General features: G+C 42.3%; 2 protein-coding genes across 3 annotated transcripts in view; one reads left to right on the forward strand and one right to left on the reverse strand.

The window, feature by feature from the left end:
- The window catches only part of haus4 (HAUS augmin-like complex, subunit 4), a 4,799-nt gene extending 2,640 nt beyond the window's left edge, over window positions 1–2,159 (reverse strand). The window contains exons 1-6 of the mRNA XM_034856821.1: window positions 2,015–2,159; window positions 1,647–1,786; window positions 1,246–1,377; window positions 784–924; window positions 494–590; window positions 177–322 (exon numbers count right to left, since the gene is read on the reverse strand). Of these exons, the coding sequence (XP_034712712.1) occupies window positions 177–322; window positions 494–590; window positions 784–924; window positions 1,246–1,377; window positions 1,647–1,786; window positions 2,015–2,072 (714 nt within the window). The 5' untranslated portion in view covers window positions 2,073–2,159. The remainder of the gene's footprint in view (window positions 1–176; window positions 323–493; window positions 591–783; window positions 925–1,245; window positions 1,378–1,646; window positions 1,787–2,014) is intronic.
- A 1,624-nt stretch (window positions 2,160–3,783) lies between these two features.
- fxr2 (fragile X mental retardation, autosomal homolog 2) overlaps window positions 3,784–12,106 on the forward strand; it is a 15,273-nt gene continuing 6,950 nt past the window's right edge. The window contains exons 1-10 of one of the 2 annotated variants that reach the window (XM_034856742.1): window positions 3,784–4,525; window positions 7,411–7,463; window positions 8,312–8,405; window positions 8,833–8,904; window positions 10,301–10,449; window positions 10,692–10,785; window positions 11,138–11,254; window positions 11,421–11,591; window positions 11,702–11,780; window positions 11,908–12,065. In XM_034856742.1, the coding sequence (XP_034712633.1) occupies window positions 4,475–4,525; window positions 7,411–7,463; window positions 8,312–8,405; window positions 8,833–8,904; window positions 10,301–10,449; window positions 10,692–10,785; window positions 11,138–11,254; window positions 11,421–11,591; window positions 11,702–11,780; window positions 11,908–12,065 (1,038 nt within the window). In that variant the 5' untranslated portion in view covers window positions 3,784–4,474. The remainder of the gene's footprint in view (window positions 4,526–7,410; window positions 7,464–8,311; window positions 8,406–8,832; window positions 8,905–10,300; window positions 10,450–10,691; window positions 10,786–11,137; window positions 11,255–11,420; window positions 11,592–11,701; window positions 11,781–11,907; window positions 12,066–12,106) is intronic. The other variant, XM_034856744.1, reaches the window with a different exon arrangement.

Here is a 12,106-nt window from a genome sequence, read left to right on the forward strand (position 1 = left end):
TCTGAAGGCAAAAGGGGGTCCAACCCGTTACTAGCATGGGGTACCTAATAAAGTGGCCGGTGAGTGTATATACCACATGTATATATATGCTTAGTGAATGTTCAATAATCAGCAAAAAACAAAGGAAATATATTTGCTTATTTTAGCTAACTACATGTAATTGAAAGAGCACTTACAGAGAGGTAGAGTTGAGCCTGTCTTTGCATGAGGACTGTGTTTTCCCGGCAGGTCTCCTTCAGACGCTCTGCTCTTTTTTTCTCTTTGTCCAACTGGGCTGCCAGATGAGACAGCTTGCTGGTCTTCAGACCCTCACTCTCATTCTCTAGAAGAGATTACGTGATAGCATTCTGGTTATCATATCATCATATCATATAACCATATCATATCATATCTTATCATATCAATGCAGAACAATGAAGTGATATTAAGGTTGTGGAAGTGAATGAGAATATTTAATGGTATGAGCAGATAATGCAGTGTCTAGTTACTGTACCCCATTCAGGTTGATAGTAAGAGAGGAGGCTAAAGCAGCTTTTCTTCAGATGCTTCTCCAGCTCTTTAGGAAGAGCCTGTTTCATTCTTTGAACATTCTGGTGGAGATAAATACTGCATGGTTGGTAAACAAGCTACATTTGTTACTGAAGTATCTCTCTACTAATAGTCAACTTTCTTTTCTGAGTAAAATAAATGTCTACTTTGGTACAACTCTACTCTTTACTGTAGGATCATCCATCTGTTCATCATTTAATTTATGTTCTTCTATTCTGTATTTTTATGACTTACCTTCTCTGATGGCATGAGGTCCATCAACTGTTGGGAGTCCAGACCCAGAACAGAGGGCTGGTCCTGGTTGGTAGTGCTACTGGGATCCAGCTGTCTGATACACTGAGCCACCAGCAGACACTTCTCCAGCGTCTCATAGAACTACACACACACGCGCGCGCGCGCGCGCACACACACAAACACACACACACACACACACACACACACACACACACACACACACACACACACACACACACACACACACACACACACACACACACACACACACACACACACACACACACACACACACAATTTGGTAGATTTCTGGATACTGAAATTCAGATGTATTAACCCGTGACCTTTAGCTGCAATTTGGGGATGCAAAGTGAGTTGCCTAGTGCAACTTTAATGACCACAATTTACTGACAGTTGTTTGTGCATTTGTGGTCTATGTGCATGTAAGTATGTTCAAAGTACCAGGTTTTGGTCAGGGGGTATGGTGACATGGTGCTTCCTGATACAGTGGTCCTGGATCATCTCCTGCAGTCCTTTGTGGAGACTTACGGAGCGCAGCCAGTGACGCCTCTGGCTCTGAAGCTTCTGCTCAGCCTGGAATAAAGTATCTGTAAGTGCTCACAGATACACAAAACCTAGCGAACTCGGCCATCAAGGAAGAGATGATCCATCTATGTGATTGCAATACTAACTGGTTACCTGTAGAGGTCAGTTTGCCGTACATAGAGTGAAATGACATAAATAACTACAAGTTCAACAAACGTACAGCTGTTTGGTGTCGCTTGAGTTGCGTTAAAGCATTAGCTTGCATGTTAGCAAATGTGGAAAGTAACATTAATGAAGGTTTTTGTGCCCACTGATACCTTTTCCAGCTCTGATTTCAGAGGGACAATGAGTCCAGTTTGGTCTACATGTTGTGCCAGGTTGGCCAGGAGTTTACAGAACTGAGGGTTCTGGGTCAGATCCTCCTCTGTAATGTCACACAGAGGGAAGGAGGAGAGAACTGGGTGGGAAGACAGTAAACACAGAAAACGTATTGTAAATGGGCATGGGCAAACCAAATCACTGTCAGGAGATTCACAACAGTACAGCACTCCAACTTCAACTAGCATGTGAGAGAAGCTATAACGTTAGTAGCATTTACTAATAACGTCATAGCTTCTCACACATTCAGACTACTTTCACATTTAGCATTAAGTTCACAAGAAAGTTAGTGGACTTATTTTCTTACCCTGAAAATGCAAACTGTCACCCTTCCCAAGCGAGGACACATGTGTAGACTCTGACATTTTCAGCTGAACGTTTAGTGTAATTTTGTGTGTGAGTTCTAAAGACTTTCCTCGACGTTCTTCCTGAATTGAGTTGCGCGCGCCGGAAGGAAGCGTTCCTATTGGCTAACTGAGCCATGTGGTCGACGCAACGAGAAACTGCGAAGACTGCAGTCCACTCGCGAGAGCACGCACTGGCTAAACGTAACATTACATTTCTAAGGAACTTTACCGTTGTTTAACAACGATGTAATCTTTATTGATATTAATGATAATTATTGACTAGATTTTAATTGAAATTCAAACGAAAAGTTAAAATCAGTCTAAAACCTGATCTGTCAAGTCTGTTAAAAACATACTCCCTGAATTCTACCCTTTAGTCTTTTATGTTTGGTTCCTGCATTGAGAGGATCTCTCTCTCTCTCTCTCTCTCTCTCTCTCCCCATCTCTCTCATCATGTTTGGATGCTGGCCATCATTCTCCTTGTTCTCAACATCCTTTTAGAAATAATATTTTCTTGCCCTTGGCTCATCTGACCATTAGCTTGCCTGGCAACAGCAGTTGTTGCTATTGGTGTTGCCAATAAAATAATCTGCTTTACTAAAACTTGTTGAACTTCCAGGCAGAGGCGAAAAAATATGCATAAGTCTTGTTGTCGGGCATGTGCATTGGTTTGATGCCATGTTTTGATTTGCATGAGCTTCTGTTTCCTCTTTCCTCTAAACTATTGTGCTACACAAATAAGGTTATTATTGACATTTTCCTTAATAAATGGTCAATAAACTTTTAGATATTTTATTTTTGTTTTGCTGTGCCAGATATGTTTCACCTTTTTTGCTCTGGAGCTTACAGCAGGGAACTAGTGAGATAGGGAGAAAATTAGGGCTCACAATTAAAATAAGTATTATGATGACTTTTAGTTTTAGAAGTTGATTAGAATAGAAGTACATGATGGGTCTGGTGCTGCATCCAAATACACTGCACCTTCCTGCTATTGTCAATAATGTATTTGCTTAGTTGTTTGTTATGGACAATTTCAACACTAAAACAATCATTGAGCAGGCTGTCACACTATATCCATATTGAATCTGGGGTTCCACAACTGTGAGTATTCCTGTACAGTGTGTGATTCCCCAATGACCCCTGTCCTCTTCTGTGTGCTGCTTCTCACAGCTCTGTTTCCTTGCAACAGCCCTTCTCTGCCTAGTCTTCTTGATCCTGCATTTCTGGTGCTTTGCAATCATATTAACTTTCCCTACATCGTTTTATACTTTTTCCCTCATTATTCTACTGTGAGAAGGTGCGAGTCACAGTTTTCTTGTGAGAAAAGCTGTGCCAATAAGCATTAAAAATAATTAAATGTGTGCCTGTGTGTGTTTTTTTTCTCCATTTTCCAGTCTGCACGTGATGTATCTTTGGTTTGATTCATAATATATAGAGTAACTTCACTGTCAGGCTGTTTAGGCTGGTGGTCCTCACTCATCAATGAGTGGGAAAAATGAGATTCGGGAGCCAGTCAATTTAAATAAAATTATAATTGACACGGAGTGAAACCAATGGATTGTGTTAGGATGAAACTATCCATATTGTATTGGTCACGTTTATGGACCAGCCCTTATTTGCTAAACCAATTAATGAAAGGTAGTGTTGATTGCCGAGGGTTGTGACCAATTATAATCCTGTATTTCCTAATAGGCGGGTTTTTGTCATTGAGGGGTGGGGTGTTCGAGGTCATTCAGTACCACTCTGATTCACTCTATCGGCGTGTGTTTGTGGGCACGGTTAGTTGGAGTAAGAAGTCGCCGGGCGGCAGTGCATCTCAAACGCTTTTTTTGGGATAGAAACGCCGCTGAATTTTGCACCACAGACTGAAGAAACGACCCCCGGTGACGACTTCTGTAAAATTATTCAACGCACCGACTGCGCCACACGCCCTACCAACAAACGCAGCCAGGCTATCAGATGTTAGCCAGCTAGCATCCCTGAAAACTGACGGGATCAAGGTGTTGATAGCTAGCCTCCCAGCTAATTATCCATTAGCTAGCATCCTTCTGCCGTAGCATCATTAGCTTGATTTTCCTTCTCGCGCACGCCAGGACTTAACCACTGCTCGTGGCGGTGCCTTTTAGCTCGCGGGCACCAATTCCCACATCCACACAAAAACAGACAACTAGCTGGTTCTACCTAACGATAGCTACTGCTGGAAAAGACAACGTCTGCGTTGCATTAGTTGGCACCATCACACCCATCTCCCCAACCCCTTCACCTCTGCCCCTCTCCCTCCACCCGAAACACTGGAAATCCACAAGCGGCCGGATAGCGGCGAAGGGCCGGCGAAGCTGGGGGTGCCACCGTTACCGGACTCGCCGGGAGTCGTAACGGCTACAGACAAGCTCAGCTGTGGGGACCTACCGACAACGGGTATGGACGGGCTGGCCGTTGAAGTTCGCGGCTCGAATGGGGCCTTCTACAAGGTAACCTGGTTACAGTCGTAGTTTCTAGTTGTCCCAGTTAAAAGTTTTGTTTAAGGAATAACTGTTTCATTCTCCTGGACACAGCCATAGCCAGACATTAACTATTTGATTATTGTTAGCATAGGTCCAGTTCTTGCTAAAAGGGATGGTTTGCGTCCCATTAGGGTTGGCCATTGTGGGGTGAGTAGCTAGCTCCAGCTAGCTGTTGAGCTAGGCACACTTGTCATCACTAGCTATGGCCTATATTTGGTCGTTTTTACCAAATGTCAATATGAATACAGGCCATACCATTGAAACCAGATTCCTATAATTTGAAGTGGCGTACAGTGTTTCTCAGAGCATATTGCTTTGTCTTGAAATGTTAAATTCAGGCAATTAATACCAAAGCGAGATGCTAATCAGACAGCTGGAGTGCAATTCCTGCTTATATGCATTGAGATGCTACAGTAAAGCTCACACACCGGTAATTCCTTTGTTTTGTCCCCTAACCCACGTTTTAGCAACACTGATGAACATCTGGTCATATGTGTACTGCTCTGACAAGGAAGAAATACAGTCACAGTTTCTGTTTCATTTCTGCTTCATACACAGACACATGACATGAAGGATTTCTTGCTTCTGTGTCATAGCTTGTTTTGAAACATCAAATTAAGATGGCAACTCCGTGACTTCAAATTTAAATAAATGCGTTTATTTTTCAATAAAATATCAGTCATTCGGTTTCTGTCTTGGTGAACATTGTAGCTTTTGATATCATTTGGGATTTAATGGAATCTAAATCCTAACCTTTGTGACCATTCTTTTTGTATTGCTTTTAGTTGAATTCCTCCATGTGCTCTTCTAGTCTGTCTTTGGGTGTTCTGATGGTCAAGCGACCACATGGCAGTTTAGAGATGAGCCTATATTTACTCTCCTCATGGTGCTTCACCTGTCGTTCTGTTTTACAGGGTGACAGTTTGACTCTGGCATGAATGAACACTTCCACTCTTCCTCTCTATTACGTCTAGTATCTCACACAGCTCTCACTTTGTGGATGAGTTGGACACGTTCTGCCCCTGTAAAACACTTTATTTCTTACAATGTATTTCTGTGAAAAGCGCTTTATAAATCATTTTTACTTTCTTTCTTTCTCTTAACTGTGTAAAGGGCATTCTAAATGTCATGTGTTTTTCCTTGATGGTCAAAAACTTGGGACATGGGAAATGTAATTGGGACATGCGGTAAAATGATTTTGCTTTTTGAATGCACTTCATTCATCTTAGTGTCAGTGTGAGTTAATTTTTTTTTTTTTTCTATCTATTAATCAGAATCCTATTTATGAACCTGTCAGGGCATTACAACACCTTGCACTTTGTCTTGTGTAAAGTCTGCATCTGTTGCAGTAGAAAGCACATACCAGGAAAGCCGTTCCAATCCTTAATGAAGATTTAAACTTTTTTTGTATTATGTCAATTGTGAGTCATTCTCCACATGAGTTTTTTTCTTTTGGCTGGATAATCTGCATCAATAAAGATCTCAATTTTTGCACATTTACGTTATCATAAGCGGGCCAATCAAATGAGTATCTCTAAACACAATAGCTTCTTGTGTGAAAAAGATAGTTATCCCGTCTAATCCATTTCTGTGAGAGAGAAAGTTTGCAAACCTCCTGTGACCTTAAAGGTCTTGCTCGCCACATGGTCTTGCAGGAAGAAGGGACGTCATTACGAAGCTGCTTGTGTGCCACGCTGCCCCCACCAGTCATGTCATAGTAGAAAGAGGGCTTCTCTGCCCTTTGACCTGGGGCTACTTTGAGGAAGCAATACTCAATTTGACAAAACATGCTCATGCAGCTGTCTCTTAATGGGACTTTTAGAAATGGGAGGATGAGGGTTTTTTCTTTTTTTCAGTCAAACCTTTTTTCATTCCTGGCTTCTTCTCGAGACGCTAGTCAGCTCTAGTGCCACTGGAAACCTGCAGTGTAAGAGGCAGATGCCAACTGTTCATTTAGATACAGAGGCATGTTTTGACCATTAATTAGGACCGTCTCAGAACAGCAGGTGGTGATTGATTATCCGACTTGTAGTCAGTGGAATGCTTAAGGAATGTAAAAAGGTGTAAAATGTAAAAATCCCAATTTGTCATCTACACACATACATTGCCCCATGATCCAGGCTGAAACCCTAGCCAACACGTGCAGTGCAAAGGCAGCATCTTCCCAGCAGGTGAATCCATACCCCCACGCATGGTTGCCAGAAACTGCCTGACCTCTCTGTCCCATATACGGTAGTGTCACACTGGGAGACATGCCACACCCACCACTTTCCTCTTGTCCTGTCATTGCTTAGTGGTAAGGAGTTGTTGGTCAAAGGTTTAAGGCATGATGAGATTTATGAATGTTCGTGATGAGGATAGAATAGTATCTAGGATCTCTCTCTCGTAGTAGTTGTCTCATGGCTATCACATAATATGTCCATATAGGCTAGGCTGAACAAACGCCTGCCTTCCCTATACCTAATATGTACCCTCATGAACATGCTGGTTGTAAAACTAGAATTCAAATAAACAAGGAAACTAATGTATTTTAATTCTGTTTGTCTGTGTGTGTGTGGGGGGGGATTTCCAGGCTGTCTGTGCTGTCAGGAGGAGTCAGTGTTCATAGTCACGTTATCAGCACAGAATTCTCAGCCAGAGAATTGTGTCACTGATGTGATGTCTTGGCTCCCAAAAAGCCCTGGATGCCATTTTTCAGCAACAGTCACAGTGTTGGTCTTGCATGGATTACAAGTCAGCTGTCTGTGTTGTTTACATGCAAAATAAAACGTTCACAACCCCACCTCTCCTCACCGTCTGTCTTGTGCATTCGTGGGAATAAATTTCTCTCTCTCTCTCTGCTTTTCTTTTAGGGTTACATCAAAGATGTCCATGAAGACTCACTCACAATTGTTTTTGAAAACAAGTACGTTTCCCATTTCTATGAACCTCTCCTGTATGTCTACTTTATGATAAATAGACCATACATGGGTAAATGATGCTTGAATTGTAGTAATTGAGAGGTACTACGACTGCTTACGGCTGGTGCTTTACCCAGGCGCTCAAAAATTGTCCCCTTCAGCACCTGTGCTTGGCACGCAGCTGCCCATACATGTCTCTCTGTTTTTTTTACCTCCTGCTCTGATCCCTCCTGCCCTCGCCATCCTGATAGCATGCTTTCCTATACGCCTAGTCCCACCTACTGTCCCTTTGCACCGCCCGCCCATCCCCCAGGTCCCGCTTTATCTACTCAACTCATAGTGTGGAGCAGGGTGCCCCTAAAAATAGTGGCCCAAGGTATGCATGGTTGGAGGGGTGGCAGTATGTCCCCCCCCCCCCCTTGTCCTTTTACTTTCTCTGGGCACATGGAGTTGTTGAAGTAGCTGGTTGTATAAGATAGTGAATGAATGAGACTTTTTTTGGTCTTAAGTGACACTTATACTTTTGTTAAATCTAAATTATTTTTATATAGTTCTTGTCTCATGTAAAAGGACATCATACAATGGACATAGTCACTCACTGTCCAGACACAGTTCCACAAACTTCCTTATTAAACTCATGAATGACCCATTTTAATTTTCATTATGTCTGTTAATGTGCTGCACAGAACTGAGAATAATACACTTAGGTCAACACAATCCCAATATGACATGAGGGTGAACAGGGCTTTCGCTAGACTGCTTGAACTATACCACTAACAGCATTGCATTTTGTTACCTACAGTTGTTAAGCTGATGAGTGTTTGTGTATTGTTTCTGTGTTTTCTTGCCATAGCTGGCAGCCAGAGAGACAGTTGCCCTTCAGCGACGTGCGGTTGCCTCCTCCAGCCGACTACCACAAGGAAATTGGTGAAGGGGAGGAGGTGGAGGTAAGGCCTACCGCTTTCTCTCTCTGACTCCACTCATCCAACTGACCTTTGGCTAACATCAAATCTCAAGGCCTCGGTGTCTTTTTACTTCACCAGAAGAATCATTATTGGCTAGTATTGACTTCTTACTGTAAAATGTCTAGTAGTATATGGCTGCTTATGAGCTGTTTTAAATCTGGATTTGTATGTATTTATTAGTGCTTTTGGGCAGCAGATAAGAATGTCCAACATCTTATATATTTTCTCCATATCACACACAGTGTAGTTAGTTGTACAGCATGCATCCTGTCTGCTTTTTGCAGCCACGGCCATGTTCCCTGTCATCACATCTTGCTTTCCATTACAAAATGCTTGAAGCACATTTAACGGGTGTAATAGTTGTAGTTTTTTTTGTCTCTGGCTCAACTGTCAATCACTCTCCTTACAGGTTTATTCAAGGGCCAACGAACAGGAGCCATGTGGCTGGTGGCTGGCCCGGGTCAGAATGATGAAGGGAGAGGTAAGTTGTTCCAAGAACCAAGGAACATTATCAATTTTTTTTTTATCTTTTCTTAACTGAGATAAACAATTGGTAAAACATAGAAAAAGCTAACTTTGTTAACAAATGTTTTCGCTGATGCACACAAAAACCGAACGTTTTACTTTGGAGACGTGTTTGTCTTTTTTATTTTTTTTAAGCTCCTTTTAACCTCTGCATGTGTCCCATTAGTTTAAACAACGTAGTCACACAACTGTTAATTGCACAGAAGAGCATACTGTTTAGTTGTCTTGTCATAAACCACAGTCAATCTGGTCTAATTTGCTAAAAAAGACATTGTTAGTTTCTGAGTTTTAGTTCCTTGGGCATTAAAATTCCTGGAGCTATTTACTTGAACAGGGCTAATATTGTAAAGAAGGCGATATCTTGAGTCAATGATAAGATCCAGCTGGGCTAGCTTCCTCTGTATCTTACTGTTGTAAAAATTATTAATAGAGGCGAAGCAGCTCTTAGCTTTTACTTTCACATCAGTGTTTTGTGATACTGCCAGTAACTGTTAATTGAGCTTTAGTACTGCTGTATGTAGAGTGATTACAGGCGGCCTGTAGGAAGATAAGCACTGCTGTGTAATGAGCTCAAAGAGCCAGTATGTCCTGATGTGGTCCGACACTGTACCTTCAAATCATATTTCCCATACACCCTGTGCTTTTTCTTCCCACTGACTTCTTGTGACAAAATGGATTTGCTCCAGGCTTGGTCTAACTGGCCCGGTTGGCTTATTTTGACGTGTTTTTTTTAAGGTTTTAAATAACAAAGAACCAGAGTGGGCTCTTGGTCACCCGGACGAGTTGTGGCTTAAATAGTGGGTCAGTGTGATATGGAAAGGACAGCGTTGTAGTGCTCCTGTGCCAGGAGCGTTGCTGCTGGTGTAGTGCTGTTATTCGGAGTCTTCTGATAAGAGCCTGCAGGAATGTCTAGCATTGACTGATGGCTTTTATTCTGTCCTTTTGAGCATGGAGTGTGCCGTGTTCATCTCACTGCCTCACTCTCTCCTATGGTTCCCCTTTTTCTTTCTCGTCCTTTTTTAAATCTCTCTCTACATCTCACTCTGTTACACGCTTTGTTCCATCATTGAAATGATTAAACTGGGAAAGAAATTTAGTGTAGCTAAAAGTACAATAGATTTAATGTACTTTTGATATAAAGTATACTTTTTACAATTTGAGATCAGTTAACTTTTTATTTGACAGCGGATTCAGAATTTGTAACTGGATTGAACAAAGGTGTTCTGCTCTGTATATAGCTCAGCATGTTTGTTTTTTTAAATTCACATCGGTTATCCAAGCTGTCAAACCTTCACGTGTCTGACATTTTTGGCTACATCATTAAAAATCTGTATCTCTTGTGCTGTTTTCAGTTCTACGTGATTGAATACGCGGCATGTGATGCCACATACAACGAGATTGTCACAGCAGAGCGCATCAGGCCCCTCAATCCAAACAGCCCTTCTTCTCGAAACTCCTTCCACAAGGTCCCCATCGCTGTCCCAGAAGACCTCAGGGACATGTGAGTGTCCCTACACTGTAAAAATTATATCCTGAAGATAGATTTTTTTAAAATAACGTCAGCATTGCAGCATCTTAAGACCTGGACATTGAGCAGTGCCAGAGAAATCGCAGTAAAAAAAGTTAATGATAAACTGATTTTCTTGGGGATTTGAATAGATGCTTCTACATGTCAATACACCGTTTTCTGAATGTCCAGTTATTAATCACAAGGCTGACTGTGGATTGTTTTCTTATCAACAGCTGTGAAAATGACAACATTCACAAAGAGTTCAGGAAAGCTATCGGAGCCAACTGCATCTTCTACAGTGCCCAAACACAAGAACTCATTGTGCTGGTTAGTACTACAGAATACACACTTTAGCTGGGTCTTAACTCACCAACAAGTGAATGGACTTGATACATATCCACAGATGAGGAAACGATACAAAGGAGCTGTAGTAAATCTCACGTAAAACCTTTAAAGTTTAGATGTGAATCCAGCTCATGCCCCACATCTTGGCTCCTTGTCCTCCCTCTCTCAGGTGTTCTTATTTAGACAAAACAAATACAATGACATAAGTCTGAACCCACATTTTTTACAACCTTTTCGGTAGTAGAGAAACCTTTTTAATATGCTTATATTCACACACACACTGACAAAACAAATGTTGATCAGTTGTAACTTTTCTCTTTTTGGTCATCCCCAGTCTACAAATGAAACCACAGTAAAGCGTGCGACTCTTCTGAGCGACATGCATTTCCGCAGCATCCGTACCAAGCTTATGCTAATGTCCCGCAACGAAGAAGCCACCAAACATTTGGAGGTAAACATACTCTTTTTGTATAGACATGAACACATCCTGTCAAATGCACATTTCATTTTGCCTGTACGAGTGGGTATTTGTCACAAACACATTAGAAGCCCTAGCCAACCATTTTGGCTTAGTTAACACAATTGCACACAAACCACCTACGCGTTTCCCTTCCCAGACAAGTAAGCAGCTAGCGTCAGCATACCAGGAGGAGGTGAGGGTCAGGGAGGACCTGATGGGCCTAGCCATCGGCTCCCATGGTGCCAACATCCAGCAGGCACGGAAGGTCCCTGGTGTCACAGCTATCGAGTTGGAGGAGGAAAGCTGCACATTCAGGATCTACGGAGAGGTACGCTGCTTAATGCGCTTGTGTCCCATTGCATGTCCTCGCTATGTCACTTCTTGTCCCAATATATGGCAAGATGAAGTGTAATTTGGTCTGTGTGTCTTTTGTTACAGTCCCCAGAGGCAGTAAAACAGGCTAGGGAGTATCTTGAGTTCACAGAAGACTACTTTCAGGTACCCAGGAACCTTGTAGGTGAGTGAGCCACATTCCAGAGGGAGCTAATTTTGTTGGTGACAACATCCCACTTCACATACACCTTATCACTACTACACATATACACTCTTGATATTATCACGACATTAACATTTTTAATGTGCAGGCAAAGTCATCGGCAAGAACGGCAAAGTCATTCAAGAGATTGTGGACAAGTCGGGCGTTGTCCGTGTCAGGATCGAGGGAGACAACGACAAAAAGCTTCCCCGGGAGGAGGTAGGCAGGCAGGGGGCAGGCAGGGACGACACTGCCAGCAGCAAAGAGGTGAATGGACCGCTCGGCTGGCCTCCCAGTCCCCCTATAAC

The sequence above is a fragment of the Etheostoma cragini genome, chromosome 19 (assembly GCF_013103735.1).
Source record: "Etheostoma cragini isolate CJK2018 chromosome 19, CSU_Ecrag_1.0, whole genome shotgun sequence".
Taxonomy (NCBI): domain Eukaryota; kingdom Metazoa; phylum Chordata; class Actinopteri; order Perciformes; family Percidae; genus Etheostoma; species Etheostoma cragini.